Below are 18479 nucleotides of genomic sequence, written 5' to 3' on the forward strand. Positions count from 1 at the left end.
CCAAAACCACAGAGGCTGTAAGCAAGTGATTACACCCGATGATGCTTTCGTTTACATTTTCCTGGCTAAAAGCTAATGCTAACCAGGCCTTAGACTACTCAAGATTTTTGGTGTAATGCTGGACTTGCCCCAGACAGACACTTGCAGTGCTGATATTTAATACTGACAGCAGCTCTTGCCCTGGCACACTTATTTTATCCTTCAAATCCAGGAAAACTGCTGTGTTCCTTCTCATTTCGTAGATCTTTCTGATATTTGTTCATAAATAATGACAAAAGAAGCTTCCTAGAAATAAATGATACTGGTGAATGTTTAATGAGTAAAAGTGCAGTGTCTGGACTTTTATAGATCCCCTCACTGGAGCCCTAAAAGAGCAGCATCATTACATGAGAATGGCTCACAAAATGAAATATGCATATTCCCATTATTATGTGCTCAAGTATTAATGAGAGGTACTGTGAGTAGTCTAGGAGCCTAATGCTAGAGCCCCTGCTCAGAAAAGGGATAAATCATACTGTATTGCATTTTTAGGAGTACTATCTGTTTAGTACCTGTATGGAGTTGTGGTATTGATATTTCCTAGGCACAGGAGATGTTTGGCATAAAGTAAAAACTCTATTCCACAATATGTAGGGTACATTAGTTGCTACTGAACAACCCCTGACTCCTCAGCTGGTTTGGGGTCTCCAGACTGCAGCAGTCAAGGGGAGTGCAGCGGTCTAGGGGGACATCTGGATGCCAGAAGTCTACTCTGGAGACAGATAAATAATTCATGTTCCTTAAGGTGGAGATTAATGACAACAAGGATACAAGTGATGGTTTCTGCTGGATGAGTACTTGGTCTGAAAATCAGGTTTCTTGGAAAACTGATTTCTGAAACCCTGAGCATCAGCTCAGCTCTTCACACATGTTGACATTGAAAACTTAGCAGCCTGTGGTCTGGTGTATGGGACTTGCTTTGGGTTCTTTTGTGACTCAGGACATTGAATCTGTGATCAGAGGCCACTTGATTAGCTAAGAGGATCCAGTGGTAGGAAGGTAACTCTTGAACTTGTCAGATCCTGGGAGCACTGTGCACTAAACAGCTTCTTCCAGCACTAGAAAGAAGTAGGTTCTTAAATGAATGTAACTGAGATTGTTGGAGCAATGGGAGGTTCTGGGTATGTTTTCTTCCCTGTGCTGTGCCCGCTGCCCAGGGAGGGTTGGTTGAGGATGTGACAACCAAAGCTCTCACGTGTGGCTGTGTTGGTGCTAGAGCAGAAAATCTGCTGTTCCTGGACATAAATCACACTTTGGATATTGGAAAGCATTTTCCTACATGAAACAGGAATAAGGATTATTTTGCTGGCATGTTTTCTCCTCGTGTGCTGTGATCTGAGCTGTAACTGTGCTTGTCTGGGTATCAGGTGTTTTGGGGGCTTGTTTACTGGGGGCTTTTTCCCCCAATTTTTGCATGGGTAGGATGGACTGGTTGTAGAAACACGCAGGGCACTGTGCTGCTAAGTTTCTGGTTCAGCCTATCTTACCTGAGGATCTGCTTTCCATAATTTTTTGTCAAGTTGGCTTATTGTACTCATCAGCTCAGGATGAGCTGACAGTAATGCTTAACTCGTGCAGTACAGACTCACCAGCAATACTTCTGCTGGGGTGACTGTATTGCCTGGAGCTCCTAGAGACAAGGAACAGGGAGTCCTTGCAGTGCAGTTTTTCTTGTGCACATGGATTAAGGCATGGGTGGCAGAACAAATACTTCTCAGTTTAATGACCAGTCACCCTGGGCTGGTCTGGAGAGCCAGGTAACAACAGCCTTGTTCTGTTGTTGCTGCATGGAAAGTCCTTGTGATCAATAGGGCTATGGCTGTTGGGCTGTGATGTTCTGTTGTGCACTCTGCACCATCACCCTTTTCTGACACGGAGCCTTTAGCTGCTAATCCACATGTTGTGTACGTGCCTCCTGCTGTCCCCTGGGACCTCCAGATCTCCGTGTACAGCAGTGTCCTCTGGTGTGCCCTCCAGCACTGCTCGCTTCTGCTGCAGCACTGTGCTGATGAGCGTGATGCCGGATGAATCAGTGTTGCTGCAGTGTCACCTCCTTGCCTCGCCACCTCTCGTGCCACCTAATGCAGAATCTTCTGCTCCCCGGGCACTGCTGTTCGGGTGCCCCGTCTCGGGAGCACCACTGTGACACTTGGAATGACTAAGGAGGCTCTCTGTGTCTGGGAGTTCACACTCCGGAGGTCAGGCTGCCTGCCTGGTTAAATCCTGGTTTAATTCCATCCCCGAGCGAAGCTGGCGAGCTGCCTGGTGAGTGGGTGTAAAGTGCAGGCTTCTCTCAGCTGCCAAGCAATCCTCTTTCTGTTTGCGCTGCGGACAAGAATGGGGTGTCTGCTATCCTGCTCCATCAGCATCCTCGCATCTGTTGAAGGGAATCACTGAAGATTGGATCTGGCTTAATTTAGAGCTAGAAGGGGACAAGGACAAAAAAAACCCAACCACCCCCTGCCTGTAGTTATGTAGAATGAGGCTTGAGAGTTTAGTGGATCAAAATGGCTATGTTCATGCAGGAGAGAGGATGTTATAGTCTTGAACTTCAGTTTAATGTTGGCTTCACTAGCAGAGTACCCCACCGTGCAGGTCACAGAAACATCTAGCAAATGCTGACCACTAAATATAGATGTCAGAGGAGTCATGGGCTTTTTTTAGAGGGAGTTGTCTTGTCGCATTTCTGAAATTATGGTCACTGCTCTACTCATCCTGTGTGTAAAGCACATACCTGTGTTCCTCTCACATGATTAAGATGTCATGGAAGAGCTGGCGACGTGGAAGTTAATAGCCTCTGAAGTGCCTGTGGAAGGTAGCATTACTCAGACTGTAATGACAGAGTAAGGAATGTTTCCCAGGAGTAATCAGAAACTGGTAGGCTCTTGTGTCTGCAGTTTGACAGCAGAGTTCTGGTAACGGCTGAGGTGCTATTTGTGCTGCTCTTCTTGAAACTCCATCACTGTTTCCATTAGTAAAATTTCCACAGTTTAAATCCTTGTGATGATTGAATGCATTTGGTTGGAGTGTGCAAAGCAAGGAGGTGGAGATGTGTAAAATGGATGGGAAGAGGTGTTTCCTGATCGGTGGCTGGGTGGGATTGAACTCAGATTGAGAACCAGTGTTTGAATTTTTCAAGTATGTATAGGTCCAAACCAAAGCTCAGTTAAAAGATTTCATTTTGTGGCTGGGCTGGACTTGCCCCTAAACTGTGGAACTGCAATAAAACCATGTGTTTCAAGAGCTCATCTTAATGCTCAAGCATGTAAAGAGAATTGAGGATAGAGTGCACGTTGTGTCTTCTTTTCTTCCACTCCCTTTCCTGCACCTCCTGCCTTCCCACTTGTTGAGAACCAAACTGAAAAGCTTTTGCACAACAAGCGGACTAGCAAACAGCAGACACAGGGGTGGTGGTGATAGGAATCTGGACTGGATGGCTCTGGTTTGCTTTGGGGAAACTCCTAGAGAAGCTCTGGTCCTCTGAAGTGTGTCTTCCATCAGGTAAACTGCCTTCATCACATGGCAGGCAGTGAGACACAGTGGGAAATGAGATACTAAGCACAGGGGTGGTCAGCAGAGGTGGTGGTCTTTGGTCTGCAGAGTCAAGGAGAGGGGGTTGGTTTGGTTTTCAGAATAAATACAGACTTTTTTTGCTTGTTGGTTGATGGGGTGGGTTTTTTCCTGTTTGTGTTTTTTCCCTGTTACTCGTGTTTCATGTAGCAATAGTAAGTGGCAGACTTCATGGCAGGTGATATGGTCCTCCAAAGCAATGTTTCTTAGGTACAGACATAAACATAGTTAGCTTAAGAGAAGCCATCTCAATTGTCTTCAGATGTTAAGGTTACTCTCCAAGAAATGTAGTAAATGTCCACAGCAGAATCCAGGGGAAAAACTCACGAAGAGATAGCTATAGAACCTCTTTTGTGCTTAGTGTATGGCACGGAGGTGTTTTGCCTCTATGATGTTTTCTGCCTTATGATGTGGAAGCCTTAACATAGAGATGCTCTCAAAATGAAAAGTGAGACTCTCAAAGCTTCATTTGTTTATTAAGCAAGGTTATTTCAAGGGGGACTGATAGAAATGAATCAAATTGTGCATCCCTGGTTGCTTAGGGCAGTCATGTTCTGTCTGGCTGCAGGAGCACCTGGCTTGTCTCCTAGCATCAGAATAACAGAAGGAATTAGGTCAGCTGAGCTGGCACACTAGAGATCAGCCAGACAGCGTGGTTCCCGTGGGGGGAATGAAAGATGCAGGATTCCGAGTCACTGGAGAACCTATTTGGCAAAGGGTCTCACATCCTCAGGAATGGGAGGCCTCCCACTGGCTCAGTACATCCTGATAACCCAGACTGTGAGAGCTGCTGGGATGGGAAACCCCGCGGATCACAGCAGAGGATGAGGCGGTGTCAGCAGGGCTGAGGCACAGCTCCCCGGAGCTGCTGGGTGGGTTTGGAGCACAAGGGCTGTGTCTGCTGCTCAGTGTCACTGTGCACATGGGCACTTGGGCTGCTCTCTCGCTGTAGGCTTCTTCCTTTGCAGTGTTTTTGTCATTTAGTTGGCATTTGTAGCCAGCATGCTAAATATGTTTAAAACATCCTAGTTCTTTTCTTAAATACTGCAGATTGAAGCCCGTGTTGCTCTGGCTTTCCACTCTTAAATTAAGATCATTTTTATTTGAATGAAAAACCATGCTTTTTTCTTCTAACTCCTTGTTAGAACACCTTTGTGGTATGTGTTTGTCTTCTTAAATCTGGTACATGAAGTATGAAATGAATGGATGTCAAAGAGAAGACTTGCAAAGGCCAGTCAGTCATGCAGCTGCCATAGAAAACCCCAAGGTTTTTAGGTTCTAAAAACCAGACTTCCAGACTGAGTCACTTTGCTTGTATTTGCACGTATGTCAGTAAATGTGTGATTGAAACATTCACTCTTACAGCCTGCCTTATTGTCCACCTCACCCCACAGCACTCCCCCACTACTCCTGCTCCTTGGGCAGGCTCATAAAATGCAACGTTATGGTATGAAAGGATTTCATTCCGGTACATGTGACTGAGCTTAAGGTAATGGGGAATTCAAGCTGAAATGTTCATTTTGGAACATGACTGTGATGCAGAAAGGAGATGAGGAATAAATACACAAAAGCAAATCGGATTGTGAGTATTTTTATCATTAGTTTTAGAATTCTGAAGTTTACCCCTTGATGGGATTAACACAGTGCATTGCCATTTGCGAAGAAGAGCTTGCTGTTGGCAAAAGGCTTACTGCTTCTTTCCACTGCATGTCAGAAAGTCCAACCTTTTCAGGATTCTGCTGCTTTTTTCCCCCATAGTCTTACCCTGGCTGGGCTGCTGTAGCTGCTGCACACAGATAGGACCCATGCTGTGTGCTCTCAAGCAGTAACGCCTCCCAAGGAGCTGGCAGCTGGGCGCAGACACTGGTATTGGTGGTGCAGCATTACCCCCAGGTGAACATGACTGCTCTAACAAGTGATTGCTTTCAGTGTCCCAGCAGCATGAGTCTTCAGTTCACTCTGAAGTGTTTTTGGAGTTGTCTCGAAGCTCTGTGACCTGTGAAACCTGCCACTTTGTCTCCATACTCTTATTATGACATTATTCCTATTCTTTGGTTTGTGTGGTTAGGCTGGGGTGCAGCTCGCAGCTTTGACTTGCTGTATGTGTTGCTGTGCAGAGGCAAAGACAGCGAAGTCTGTCTCTGAAGGAGGGTCATGTTTTCCTGTCTGAGCTCTCTGCAGTTGCTGTAGCCATCAGTCATCCAGCAAGTGCATTGAAGCTCATGGCTTTGATCGAGGCCTGCAGTGAGCTTATGTGAAGCCAGCAGCAGAATGCCCTGTCAGTGGGGCTATAGGTAGGGGAGGAGAAGGGAACAGAGCTGGGGCTGGTTTGAAGGAAGCTGCAGAAGTCTCATGTCCAGTGGAAGGGATGGTGAAGCTTCTTCAGGTCACGTGAAGATTGAGCTGCTTTACCAGCTGTCCTACCTTTATCTGTGGTGGTATTAGCTACCTGGCAAACATGAGCTCCACGGACATGACATTGTCTTGTTTGTTTTTTAATGTCACGCAGTCAGGCTTTAGGACAGTTGCCAGCGGGATAGGAAATACTTTCCCTCCCTTCCTGAAGCCTGTGTAGAAGCAGAGGATGACTTTCCTGGTGTTTTTAATCTCTGAAGTACAACCTGTCTTAAAACATCTCATCTGTTTTATAAGCAGAGAATACCATAGTGCCTGGAATGGGGTATCACTGACCCTCAGAATCATTGTTACTCTGGTCCTACAGAAGTCTGCCTTCTGTGAGACTCGCCATAAACCACCTTTGTGTTTCAGGGCCTCCCTTCTGCTTGCCCTGTGCTTCTGCACTGCTGCTCTGCATCCTGGAGCAAGCTGACAGCTCTGGGGAAGCAGAATGCAGTCAAAAGCCAATGCAAAAGTCTATGGGCCTCTCTGGGTCTTGCTTCTTATGCTTATTCTGTGGGATCTACATGAAGAAATTATTCTTCTGGGAAGTCATAGATCTTCTGACTGGGGTAATAATGCTTTCCAGTCAGTAGCAGGTTTTATTGCTGGACCTGGATTATCCAAAATAGACAAAGGTAATGAGTAGGTATTAGGAAGAAGTCTTAAATTAGGCAGGGGGCTTGGAACTAGATGATCTTTAAGGTCTCTTCCAACCCAAACTATTCTATAATGATTGTATTTGTTGCTTGCGTATCACCTCCCGGACCATACTTAAATGTGACTGCTAACATAGATTGAGATCTATCACTTCCAGTGTAGCCCATACACAAGAGGATAGGTGGTGTTGGTTCCTTATAATGTGCAGGACCTCACTGACTGCATGTCTTGAATCGCAGAAGTCTGTCCTAAAATGTGCTTTTGTCTGGCTGTGAAGCTGTGTCTGGGTTTGAGAAACATTTTGTGGTATTGTATGTCTGTGCAGAGATTATACTCCAGTGAATGAGTAGTTTCCCTTTTCTCCTTTTCTTCCTTCATTTGAGGTAATTTATGTCTCCTGAATTGGAAACTTGCTTGAAATGTTTCTGAATTCCTTATTGGTAAGATTCAGAGGAGTGAGGAGAACAGCCACGGCCAGAGAACAGAGAAACACAGTCAGCTCCAAGACATGTTTTTCCTTGCGTGGGGTCAGAAGACATGTAAATATCTTCTAACCCTTTTCTTTAGATCTGTTTTCCAAAGGGTGAGCATTGGTAGGTGCTCCTGCAATTCAGATTGATGTTTCTATTGTCTTTCATCTTGCTTCCCTTCAAATAGTTGGGTCAGGAGATAATCCTTGACAGTTTTCCTTTCACTCTCAGAGGTTCACCTGCTCAAGCCTGTGAGCCACAGTGAAGTAATACCAAGAGATTTTACTATTTGGAAAGTTTCTTCCCTCTCTTGAGAATGGTGGGTTCTGTTTCTCAAGCCCCTGCCTTAGCTAGAGGCTTTCCAGGTGCCACTGGCCAAGGGATTGGTTCCTATAAAGCAAAACGGTGTGTGTTACAGCCCGTGTTCATGATTCCAGTGTGCCTGTCAGAATAGTGGTGATGAGAGACCAAAGGCCAAAAGGGCGCTGGCTCCATGAGATCCTGCTGGCAAAACAGGCGGATGTGATGTGCTCCTGCAGCAAGTGGGGGAAGCAGCATTAAAAAACCCCAAGCAAAACAGAGTGGAAAAGCTTAGCTTCCACTTGGTGTCAAGGTCATCTTCCACTGTCAGACCCTCAGCTTTGCTTCTGTGGGGTTGTACAATTAACGAGTCCTAGCCCTGTTCAGAGATGTGTGGCAATTATCTGTGCTTGGCAGCTGCTCTGGGTGCTGTTAGATACCTTCTGAGAGGCACAAAACAGGCACCTTTGGCATTGAAGGGAGGACAACAAACGGGTGGTGGTATGCTGTTCCTCAGGAGAGTACCACACCAGTTTTGAGCACTTGGGTCCATGCTGCTCCTCTCCTGTAGGCAGTAGGACCCTTGTCAGCCACACGGTGCTCAGCACATAGGCATAACAGTGGAGCTGCGTCCTCATTCATCCCCCAGTCTTCCTAGAGAAGAGGACTTGTGTGAGGTGGGAGCCATCCTTTGCTGGTTTTACCCCAGTGTATCATCCCACACAGACTGGTGACAACACTGCACTGCTCAGAGAGTTCTGGAGTGCAAAACTTCCTTCCTGAGCATCTTTCTAAACTTGGTGTCAGGCCATGGGCTGGGATCGCGAGCAGAGGAGGGTTTTTCTCAGGAAGTTTCCTCTCTCAGACTCTGAGCTGTGGTAGGACAATGACTAACTGTGGGTACACCCAGACATTTCCCTTTGGACACACCTAAACACACACTTTCCAAGAAGAGGATCATGCCACCTTCCAGTAGGAGTGGAGAGAAAATTTAAAGGGAGACAGGACTGCTGGATGTTGATATCCATAATGCCATCCCTCCTAGAGTCCTGGTGAGGAATTTCAGCATAGCACTGTCCCGGGGTGATTTATGGTGTACTGCTAAATGAATTCTCTTCATTTCTTTGTCCTCCATCAGCAGATGTGTGTTATTTGTAGACAGTAGAGGCTGTTGCCTATTTTTACACTCAATTAAATTGTAACTTCATCGCTGGGGCCTCTGCTGCAAGAACTACAAGTCAGGCAGTGATCCAGACTGATTAATTATCAGCTTAATCTCTTTGGCAGAGGCCTTTTGCTGCTATTGTGGAGCATGGTCAGGGTACTGCTGCACTTTGTGATGAGAGGAAAACTTAGGGGGTTGCCTCTGTGCTGTCCGAGCTTGTTTAGTGACAGGATTAGCCTTGGCTTCACGGACTAGCACATGTGAATAAGAGGTCCAGAGTAAATTATCTGAACCACTTGGACATGAGCCTCTGCAGAAATACAACAAACTGTAATATTATTCTTGTTGCTGATGTGAAAATAAGAGGGTTGGACATTTTGTTTCTGTTCAGAGAAAGTGGTAGTCTGCAGAATTTGGCTTGCAGTGTTTTTCCCTTGTTTTGTTAATGAACAAGTCGTAAATACTGTGGAAGGATAAAAATGGGAAAGAAGTGGTTTCTGCTGCTGAATCAGCTTGGGAGAAGTCCATCAGCCCATTTGAGAAACCAGGAATCTCTTTAGGCAGTCGTATCCATTGTAACCGCAGTAAGCTACTGGCTTTTTCCAACCAAGAGCTTGTTTCCAGGGCCCTTCCTGAAATAAATGTTCAGGTTTTTTGGCAAAATTCCCACAAATCTTTCTGGTAAGTGGGTCTCGAAATGCTGAAGTTGCAAATGTGGAAGTTGTCACCCTACTATGGGTGTCTGCAAGCTGAAAATACACTTGCTACATGTTCCTGTGCTGCGGTGGGTGTGCATGCAGCAGGGTGGAGCGCTTCCTAGTGTGGCTGGAGTGTTCAGAGTGGGCTCTTGCCAGTGGGTGGTTGAGGGAGCCACCTACTTCTGCCTTAGAAGCCTTTCAGGCATTGCCTTCTTATCTCTTCGACCTGTGTTGGTGGGGTAAAACTGCCAAGCACCAAGGTCACTTTGTTGCTGGGGAAATGGAGCAGAGCATCTCCCTTGCCTGTGTAGGTCCTTATTTAACCCTAGTCACTGTACACACTGGCTGCCAGAAATCAATTGCTTGCTTGATGCTTGTTTGCAGAGTCTTTAAATAACATAGAGTGGAAAAACAACCAAACCGTACAGTGTACATTAGCTATTGGCTAATAACTATTACAAATATCTTCTGGACTTGGTTTGTGTAAGCTAAACTTCCCCTTCATTTTCTATATAGGTAATGATACATTAAGCTTCCTCAAACCCTGCTGGCACAATACATATTAAATGTGTAGAGTTACTGAGCTACAATTATCACAGCATGTTTAGGCAAGAAGAATGTTGCTGTGGCAGTGGTGAACTCTATTCAGGCTGCAAAAGCTACTTCAGACACTTCCTCCGTGCCCAGCAGTTGCCCTGTAGTGAGCTCCCTGGCCTGCAGCCCCGCAGTTGTTCCCTGAGCACAACACATCTGGTGTGTCCTTGTGTCTTCTGGTACTTCCTGGAGAAGTGAAAAGGCCTGAGTGTCTTTCACAGACCTTGGCTTACTGCTGTTCTTGCTGAGGACAGCAGGAGCTGGTGGGCTTTGAACTCTTCTGACATTTTTCCCCCAGTGCTTTGACATGTGCAAAGCTTGTGAGGGTGCCCGGGGTTTTCTGCTTGTGTTGCTTCCCTACCACAGGCTGGTTTCCCACTTCATCTGAAGTGTGCGTGAAAGTGGATGGCTTAACCGTGTGCTGCTTGTAAATGCAGAGATCAGTAAAGAAACACCTTCTTCAAGCATCACAGAAAATGGCTTTTTTGACAAACAAGGGGACTTCCAAAAAGCTCAGCTGGGCTTGGTTGTGACAAGAGGTGGGGAGGGTCAGCTCTGGGGTCTGATGGATCCCTGAAGCGGGGAGGCTGCTGGGTGGCCCGTGCTGCACACAGCTGTAGCTTGAGTCTCTCCAGTTGCAGGTAGTTCAGCTTCCTCCACTATCCCTCCTTCCTCCAAGTCTTCTGTGAAGCATCTGGAAACTCAGATTTCACATCGTGAGGTTGAAAGAGGACTGCAACAGAAATGATGGGAGGTGCTGAGGACTCGAGGCATTGACAAAGGCAGGCAATTTGGTACAGGCTTGACGGGAGGTAGAGTCCTGTGGGCAGACCAAGATGAAAGAGGATGGGAGCAGACAGGGGAGACTGCTTGAAAACTTAAAGGCTGGTAGGGTTGATGCTGGGGCTTTTTGAAGTTATAGTTGGGCTCCAAAGAGTAATCGGGCTGGCAGGTGTCTAAACAGCATGTAAGTAAAGGCATGCTGCCCTGGAGCTATGGAAATGGAGTGAACTCTCTTGCTGTGCTGCTGCTTTCAGAGCTTCTCCTGCACTCACACAGGCAGTTGCTGCCTGTGCTTGTCCACGACTGGCCCTTGAGTTCACGACTGACTTCTGTCATACAGGCTTTTACATAGTAGGTCTGATTCTGTCTGACTTCTGTTTCAACAAGAGGATTTAGTCACTCACCCTTCTGGGTCTGCCCAGGGTTGAAACATCTGGTTGTTTTCACGTTTGTTCTCTGCTGGTGGTTTGGCAGCTGCTTGTGTCAGTGTGTGTACTGCACAGCCACCAAAGTTCCTGATGAGGCTCCGTGGTGCTGTATGTGTGATGCACTTCTCTGCAGTACATTATGCTTTTGCCATGGATATCCTGTTCTGTACGTGCTTCCTAAGGCCAGGGAGCCAGTGGAGAAGATCAGCTAAGGCTGGAGGTGAACTCTTGAGTTGTTAAGAAGCATCACAGTGCAGCAGACTTAGAAAAACACACGTTTGGCCTGGACTTAGCTGGTGGTGACCCCTGTGATAATCCAGAAAGCTTTAGCCACCTGATAATAGCACTCTGTTAATGCAGCTGTAGAAATTGGTTGGTCCATATTGTGGTTTTGAAGTGCAGGACCCGAAGTTATGTTGCTCTTATCTCTCTGTTCAGACTAAGGCTGCTCATGTGGGTACAGATGCTATAAAGGGCCAAGTTAAATGTGGAAATGATTAAGGCTCTGAGATAGTAGCGTGCCAGCATCTGTGTTGCATGCCACTGTTAATCCCAAGGGCCTGAAATGAACATGAAGACCCAAGCCACAACACAGGAGATCTGCTTGGTTAAACAGATGTGCACTCAGAAAGAAATAACATGCTTAAATACCTGGTACTTTCAAAGTAAGCAATCTTCCAGGAATTAACCTATAATGTTTTTTACCTTCTCTTCAGTCTGAATCGTAACAGAGCACAATTTACCTGTTTAAAAGGAAGTGCAGCATGTGAAATATTTCAGTGCATAAGCCTTATTAAATCTTTTATTTTCTCATTTTCTGTTTCCTCAGGAACTGGCAAACTCGGTCTACTTGGTTATGGAGGTGAGTGTGTGTGTTTGTCCTTGTATTTTTATAAGCTTTTAAGCAGACCAGCTTGTCACACAAGCAGTGCTGTCTGATTGCAGTCTCACCTGTGGTGCTTTTGCTTATCTGATCTGCAGCAGAACTGGAGCAATGTGGGTGAAGGCAGCAGCCAGGGACACTTTTCATATTGCTGCTGTCAAGCAGCTGTGCTTGGCACAGGTTTAATCAGTCAGAAGCCTTACCTCAAGGGTCAAATAGGTGTTACTGGGTAGTATTTGCTTCAGAGATACACGGAAAGAGAATTTCCTTGATGCAGCCTACCTGCAAAGTTTGCGAATGTTGTTTATCCTCTGCAGTCTTTGCTCCAAGGTCTTGTTGACTTTCCTTAATGATGTGGAACACAATGTGGGGAATTTCAGTTGTCAGCCATGGCTGCTCCCAGCCTTTCCTCAGCCAGCTTTCTTGTGGTGTCTCCAGTGGAGACCCTTCTGCTTTGTTCTGGTTTTATCTTTCTCTCTGATGTGCATGTGCACATCCATGTACACTAAAGCTAGTTAATGCTGGTGTATCATAATGCAGTATAATGTATGGGGAAATGGGACAGAAGAGGAACCTACAGGAATGGGGTTTTCCCTGCCAGCTTCTGAATACGTATTTTGACATGTGTGGTTATTTGTGTTTCAGTACTATGACAAACATGCCATCCTAGTGAAGTTTACTGGTTTTCTTTTTGATCTTTGATTTGCCTTGCATTAACTGAGCTTTCTGTTCTGTTTGCAGTACTGTAATGGTGGTGATCTGGCGGACTATCTTCACAGTAAGTACAGCAATATGGAGAATATCCTCTGTATTCAAAAGAAAACATTGACTGTTTAAGCTCGTTAAAATTGCTGCGTTTTGTGCAAGATCTAAATAAGCAGATTGTGTATTTTTGTCTTTAATTCCTGCAAAATAAACAGAGTATCACTGCTCCTAAGAGGTTCATCCTTGATAATCAGTTGAAAACTGAGAATCCATCACAATAAAAGCTAATCTTGTAGTCTTTCCTGTGTAGGTCAGTAGTGACTGTTGTCAGTAGTTATGTATTTTAGTTACAATGGCTTTACAGATTAAACATTTCATCACTGCTAGGGACGTGGTTTGTCTTTTCCTTGATCTCTGGAAAAAAGCTATTTATGCAGAAATAACAGTTCTGTAGGATTGGATTAAAATAAGATCCCAAGAGTGTATTTCACTTTAAGTTTACCCCTAAAGGTGTCCCCACATGTAGGACAGAACACATTTCTTACTTCAGCGTACTGAAGGTGACTGTAGTGTAGCCAGTGGAGTTGTGAGAGTGATGAAAACTACTAACTTCAGGGTCTTTTTGGAAAATATAGCAACAGGTATCTGTAACTGTGGTGCCTGGAAGAACTTTTTGGTGAGACCGAAGCATGTCTTCGCCATCAAACTGAACGGAACATGCTTTGCATGTTATCTTGCTGTGTTGCTGGGACTGTGGCTTCAATCTCCCAGGCTATTTTTCCATACAGTGCACTGCACCGGTATCCTGGCCTATGTGAAAATCACACTGCACCCAAGTTCTTAAGCATCAGGAGGACAGCATGTTGCTTAGCTGCAGTCAGACACAGCCCTTATTTTCTGTTGGCCTGGCTGTATTTTTCTTCTTTAAAGTAGCTTTCTTGTTGTTTTGCATGTCAAACAAAGTTTATTCACATTGTTCAAATTAATAGCTAGTCAGCTGGAAAATACTTCAGGCTCCTCATTCGAGGTACATGATGCCTGGAAATGGCAAAAATGAAGGATTAAAAGTTAAATTTACATTTGCCCTACAGCTAGTGTTGGTATCCCTAGAATGATTATTTGGGGCTTGATGTATTTTGCACTATTCATACGGGGTAACGAATTACATTTCTGGACTTTATTTTCGGAAAGGATTTAGTACTTGAAGGAAAATGAAGGAATATTTTGCCTTTCATCTGTTTCGCTTGTTTAAAATGTGAGATAGAAGTGGCAGGCATTTGTTTTTTAAATCAACATTTAGCGTGCTTTGTCTTACCTAAGTGGTGGTGTTTTGCATCTGAGTATTGCTGTGGTTTAAAGAAGCATGTTTGGTGGTGGTGGAACGCTGTTATGAATCCCATGTGAAAATGGTTTTGTATTTTGTACCTTCTTTTCTGTTTTAATTCTAAAAATGAAATGCTTTTTTAAAAGAAGTCAAACTTTAGTTACCCAGTGCACGGGCTTTGAAAGCCCAAGTTTTCAGCTTTCATGCACCTGCAATGAACCCTGATATTAAAGCGCTGGGCTGTGGACTCCTGTTGGCAAAGTTGTGTGTGTAAACAAGAACACAGCTTCTGGCTGAATGATTTATAGAAACATGGGTTTATAGAATATCTTCCTGTGCATCTTACTGCTTCTATGTGTGCATTGTCACCTTCTCCCTTCTACCACTCTGCACTACCCCACCGAGAGAAAAGTAAGCGAAGCATACTGTGCAATTAGCTAGGCTATTAATACAGCTCACTTCCTTGTTTATCAAATGAGACTACTCAGGCAATTGGTGGGTAGTTTGAGAAAGTGTTGATTAATTGTATTTTCCAAATAAAATTCAGGTTTACCCCAGTTTGGTTGGTTTGAGTGCTGCCTGGGGTAAAGTTTGATCTTTGTTTGCCTGAGTTCGTTTGAGAAAGTTACCTTTAGCTCTTGTTTTTAGCAATAAATATTTCACCTTGACAACTGCAAAGAGCAGCTGTTGTGACTGGGAAATTGGTGCTTGCTTTTATTTTAACTCTTAACATCTGTGTGCCAGTTGCCAGTAAAGAAAACTCAGCATGCACAGGCTGCCAAAGGGAGCAGTCAGTAAGGAACTGCAGCAAGAAAGTTAGTTACTTCCGTCACTGCAGTAGAGATCTGGTCCTCCACATTCACGTGTCAGCTTTTGCCATCACATCGCTTTCTCCATTCCACCACATGCTTCTTTGGGGTATCTCCTCTGACAGCTTCTTGGGGTGCTTTTGACAACAATGATTATTTTTTTCCTGAAAGCTCATCTTGGAAGGTTCAGGTTTCTTGCAGGGTGTTTCACTGGTACACAGGAGGCTCATCCCTATGGAGCAGTTACTGTGCTGCTTCGGTTACTTTAATAATTGTGGTGGTATTTAATTCCAACATCTACTTTCCCACTGACTCCTCAGACGTTTTTGCTGGTGGTTCCTGTAACACTTAAGCAAGCTGAGCATGCAAATCCCCTGTTTCTCATTGAATGAGATGCTTGTAAGCTTCTCAATCCATTCTGCCCTCTAATTACAAGCATTAGGCAATATGGTAATTCTGTGTTGAATCCAGAGGCACTCTAATTCTCCTTGTCTTCATAACTGGAGGACGTGCACATGTGCACGTTTCAATGGAGTATGTGTTTTGGCTGGGTTACACTGTTGGTCAGCCTCGATCTCTTTGGTACAACCCAAGGTTGTGTGTGTTCTGCTAAGCACAACTCTCGTATGTTGTTGTTTAATGGTACCGTGCGATTTCCCTTCTGATGGATCTCTCTGGATGTTGCTTTCATTTAAAGCCCACCATGGGGTATGTTTTGAGCTGAAAGGAGCAGGTTGCTGATGTGCGTGGTAGAGCTGTGGGAAGCATTACAGAAGTGACTATGCTCTGTATGGGAATAAGTGGAATTCTGTGGCCTCAGGTTCTCAGGAGGTTAGAGAAGGCTGATCTAAAATACCTGCTTAAAATCCTGTGGGTTGGCATTGACACAGCTGTTATGGACAGTTTAAAAGTGCATATTGATGACCTTTCCTAAAGCTGCTTCTCGGAGAGCACATATCTGAAGAAAACCATCATATCAGAGCAGGGCATTTCTTGGTTTGTCCACATGCAAAGAACTGTTACCACCCCAAGTGGTGTGGGGACCCTTTTGCAAACAAGAGGTGTGAGGCATGATGTGTAACTTTTCACCCTCCACAGCTAGGTAGTTACGAAATACCTATGATAAGATTAGACCTATCTGGAGTAAGTCTTCTGTCTTGTACAGGAGTCTCACTGTCCACGCTCTGCATGGATGGAGCTGGGGTAGTTACAGGATGGGCCCCAAATAAATCAGTGTCAATTGGATTGGGCCCATGTTAGAGATACTCGTGGCACCTGTGGGTAGGAGGAGAAATTCTTTCTCCTAAATAGCTTTTCCAAAATAGTGCTGTCGTGTTAACATCAGTGGCTGTACTCCAATGCATCTACCCTTGGATCAGCTGACAGAGGCTGTTACTAGTCTAACTCTCGGTAGGTCGAACATCTCCGCACAGGCTGACCAGGGCACTTTTTAGGTGGATTTGTCCTTTTCCTATGCTTCAAGAGCTACGAGGCACGCGGGCCCCACACTGACCCACAGTAAATATTTGCTCTGATCTACTGAGCTGTGTAGCTGCTGTTCCCAAGGCAGTAAGCTGAGTGCCTCGTCACTGAAGTGGAGCCCATGAAAACAAACAGGGATATTATCACTCTCAGTAATAGCAAAGTGAGGCTTGTGACACAGTGTTCTCTGCAAGAATGTATTGCTCACCACAGACCTCCTCAGGGATGCCCAGGAAGGCTTAGTGTTTTGCCAGTTTTCTGGTAAAGATGAGAATATCCCCTTTTTACAGGGACAGAATTACAAATTCCCTATTTGGAATGTGTCAAGGGAAGAGTTGTTTTGTTCTCCACACTTTTTTTATGATTATTTTTATTTGACAGCACCTAAATTGAATGAGTCTTCTGTATCTTCTCCCTCCCTCTGCTGATGGTAGCTGCTCTGAAAGATCTTCTGCAGACCAATATCCTGAAGTCACTAAAAATGTCAGTTATATTTATATCTCTGTCCTTCAGTTGGAGATTGCTGCTGTCACGCAGTAGACTGATGGGATGAGTATAAGGACTTTTGTTTTTCTGTTATGGCCTGTTTGTTAATGGAGGGAGGTAGAAGGGTTTGCCCCTGCACGCTCCAAGTAGCCGACTGTCCCTTCTGTGTTACTGAAGGCAGCATCTCAGTTCCACACTCCTGCCTTGCAGCAGTAGTTGGGTTTGTGAGATTTAATGCTGTCAGAGGATCCAACAGACCTCGTGTGTAATTTTGCTGTGCTTCAACATGGTATCTCCACCATGCCACAGGATTTGTACTGGAGGAATCTGCAGGTTCAAGACACCAGCTTAGATAATGCACATGTAAGGAAGACAGTACTTTTGCAGGGCTGAGAGCTTTGTGCAGACTTCTAAGAAGTGAAAAAGCTTCAATTCTGCAGAAATCAGTGACTTAAAGGCTCTGTTTTCTTTGGGTGAATGGATTTTTCTGCTCTTGGTAGGAATGTTGTTTAAAGAGGTAGAATCCACGTTAGGGAAGCATAGCTGGCTTGCTGAGGGCTGGTGGCTAGCGCTGTGTTAGCCTTATAGCCACCAAGTTATATAAAGGAGAGGGTAATGCCTTAAAGATGTGGCACACTGTTGGGACTGCAGGTCAGAACAAGGCTTTGACAACGTGGTTTCTCTGCTAGAGGCAGAGTGTGTTTAGCCAGGAGTTTGTAATTGCCTGCCAGCTTAGTAACGTTAAGAACTGCCAGGTTTCAAGTCTTGCTTCATGTTTAGGGGATGATAAGACAGCCTGGCCTTTCCTGGGCCTGAGCTGAATTGGGCAAAAAACTTCTGAATTCTTGCTGTTCTGTTTAAAGATGGTGTTTTAACCATTTCTGACTAGATTTCCTTGAATAGGAATAGCAGAAATGTTGTTGAAGAGAAGATTGAGCATAGCTGAGATGCTGGACAGAAAATGGTACAGGACTGAGTACAGATACGTTGCAGCAGGAGGTCAGGGGAAGCCTTGTGAAAGATAAGGCAGTGCTTTTCCACAGAAGATGAAAGTGGGTTTGGGTGGCTTGCGTCTGAGCTGCCTCTTAATATCATCAAAATCCCTTCACAGAATCTCCCCTTCTTACAGACGAGTCTCTTGAATTCCAGCTGAGTGCCAGTTCATGAGGAAGAAGGCCCAGTAAGGGGAGAGAAACTCCATATGCATGTGCACTGGTCTCACGTGTACGGGTCCAGGACCAGCTGATAGCTGCGGTGACATTTTAGCTCTCTGCTTGTGCTTCCCTCCAGAGCAGTGAGGTTTGGGAGTGGTGGGAGTTTATTTTCTGTTCCAAGTGCTGTTTAACTTGCCCATGTCTCTTGCTGTTTCCCATGCACGTCTTTTGAAAGTTAGATTTTTAATTTCCTGTGTTGTGTTAAAGCTGTGTGCAGCCTCATCTGTGTTTTCATAAGGATTCCTCCCTTCTAGCTGACTAGGTAGAGGAGCATTTTGAAGCTCCTGCCAGCTTGTTTTAATGCCTTACTAGAGAACAGCTGGAAAAACACTAATGAAGTACCAAGTGATTTACAGGGACCTTTTACAGAAGAAATCATTTTGTTCAAGTGGAATGGTGCTTGCTTTAAGCCTGACTTGCTCGGTGGCTGGGATTGAGCCCGGCTGGGAGGGCTGTTGATCCTGGGGGTGGG

General features: G+C 45.1%; 1 protein-coding gene across 1 annotated transcript in view; it reads left to right on the forward strand.

The window, feature by feature from the left end:
• ULK1 (unc-51 like autophagy activating kinase 1) overlaps positions 1 to 18479 on the forward strand; it is a 77934-nt gene that overhangs the window by 3562 nt on the left and 55893 nt on the right. The window contains exons 4-5 of the mRNA XM_010016980.1: positions 11934 to 11966; positions 12729 to 12765. Of these exons, the coding sequence (XP_010015282.1) occupies positions 11961 to 11966; positions 12729 to 12765 (43 nt within the window). The 5' untranslated portion in view covers positions 11934 to 11960. The remainder of the gene's footprint in view (positions 1 to 11933; positions 11967 to 12728; positions 12766 to 18479) is intronic.

Source organism: Nestor notabilis, unplaced genomic scaffold (assembly GCF_000696875.1).
Source record: "Nestor notabilis isolate BGI_N333 unplaced genomic scaffold, ASM69687v1 scaffold23096, whole genome shotgun sequence".
Lineage (NCBI taxonomy): Eukaryota > Metazoa > Chordata > Aves > Psittaciformes > Psittacidae > Nestor > Nestor notabilis.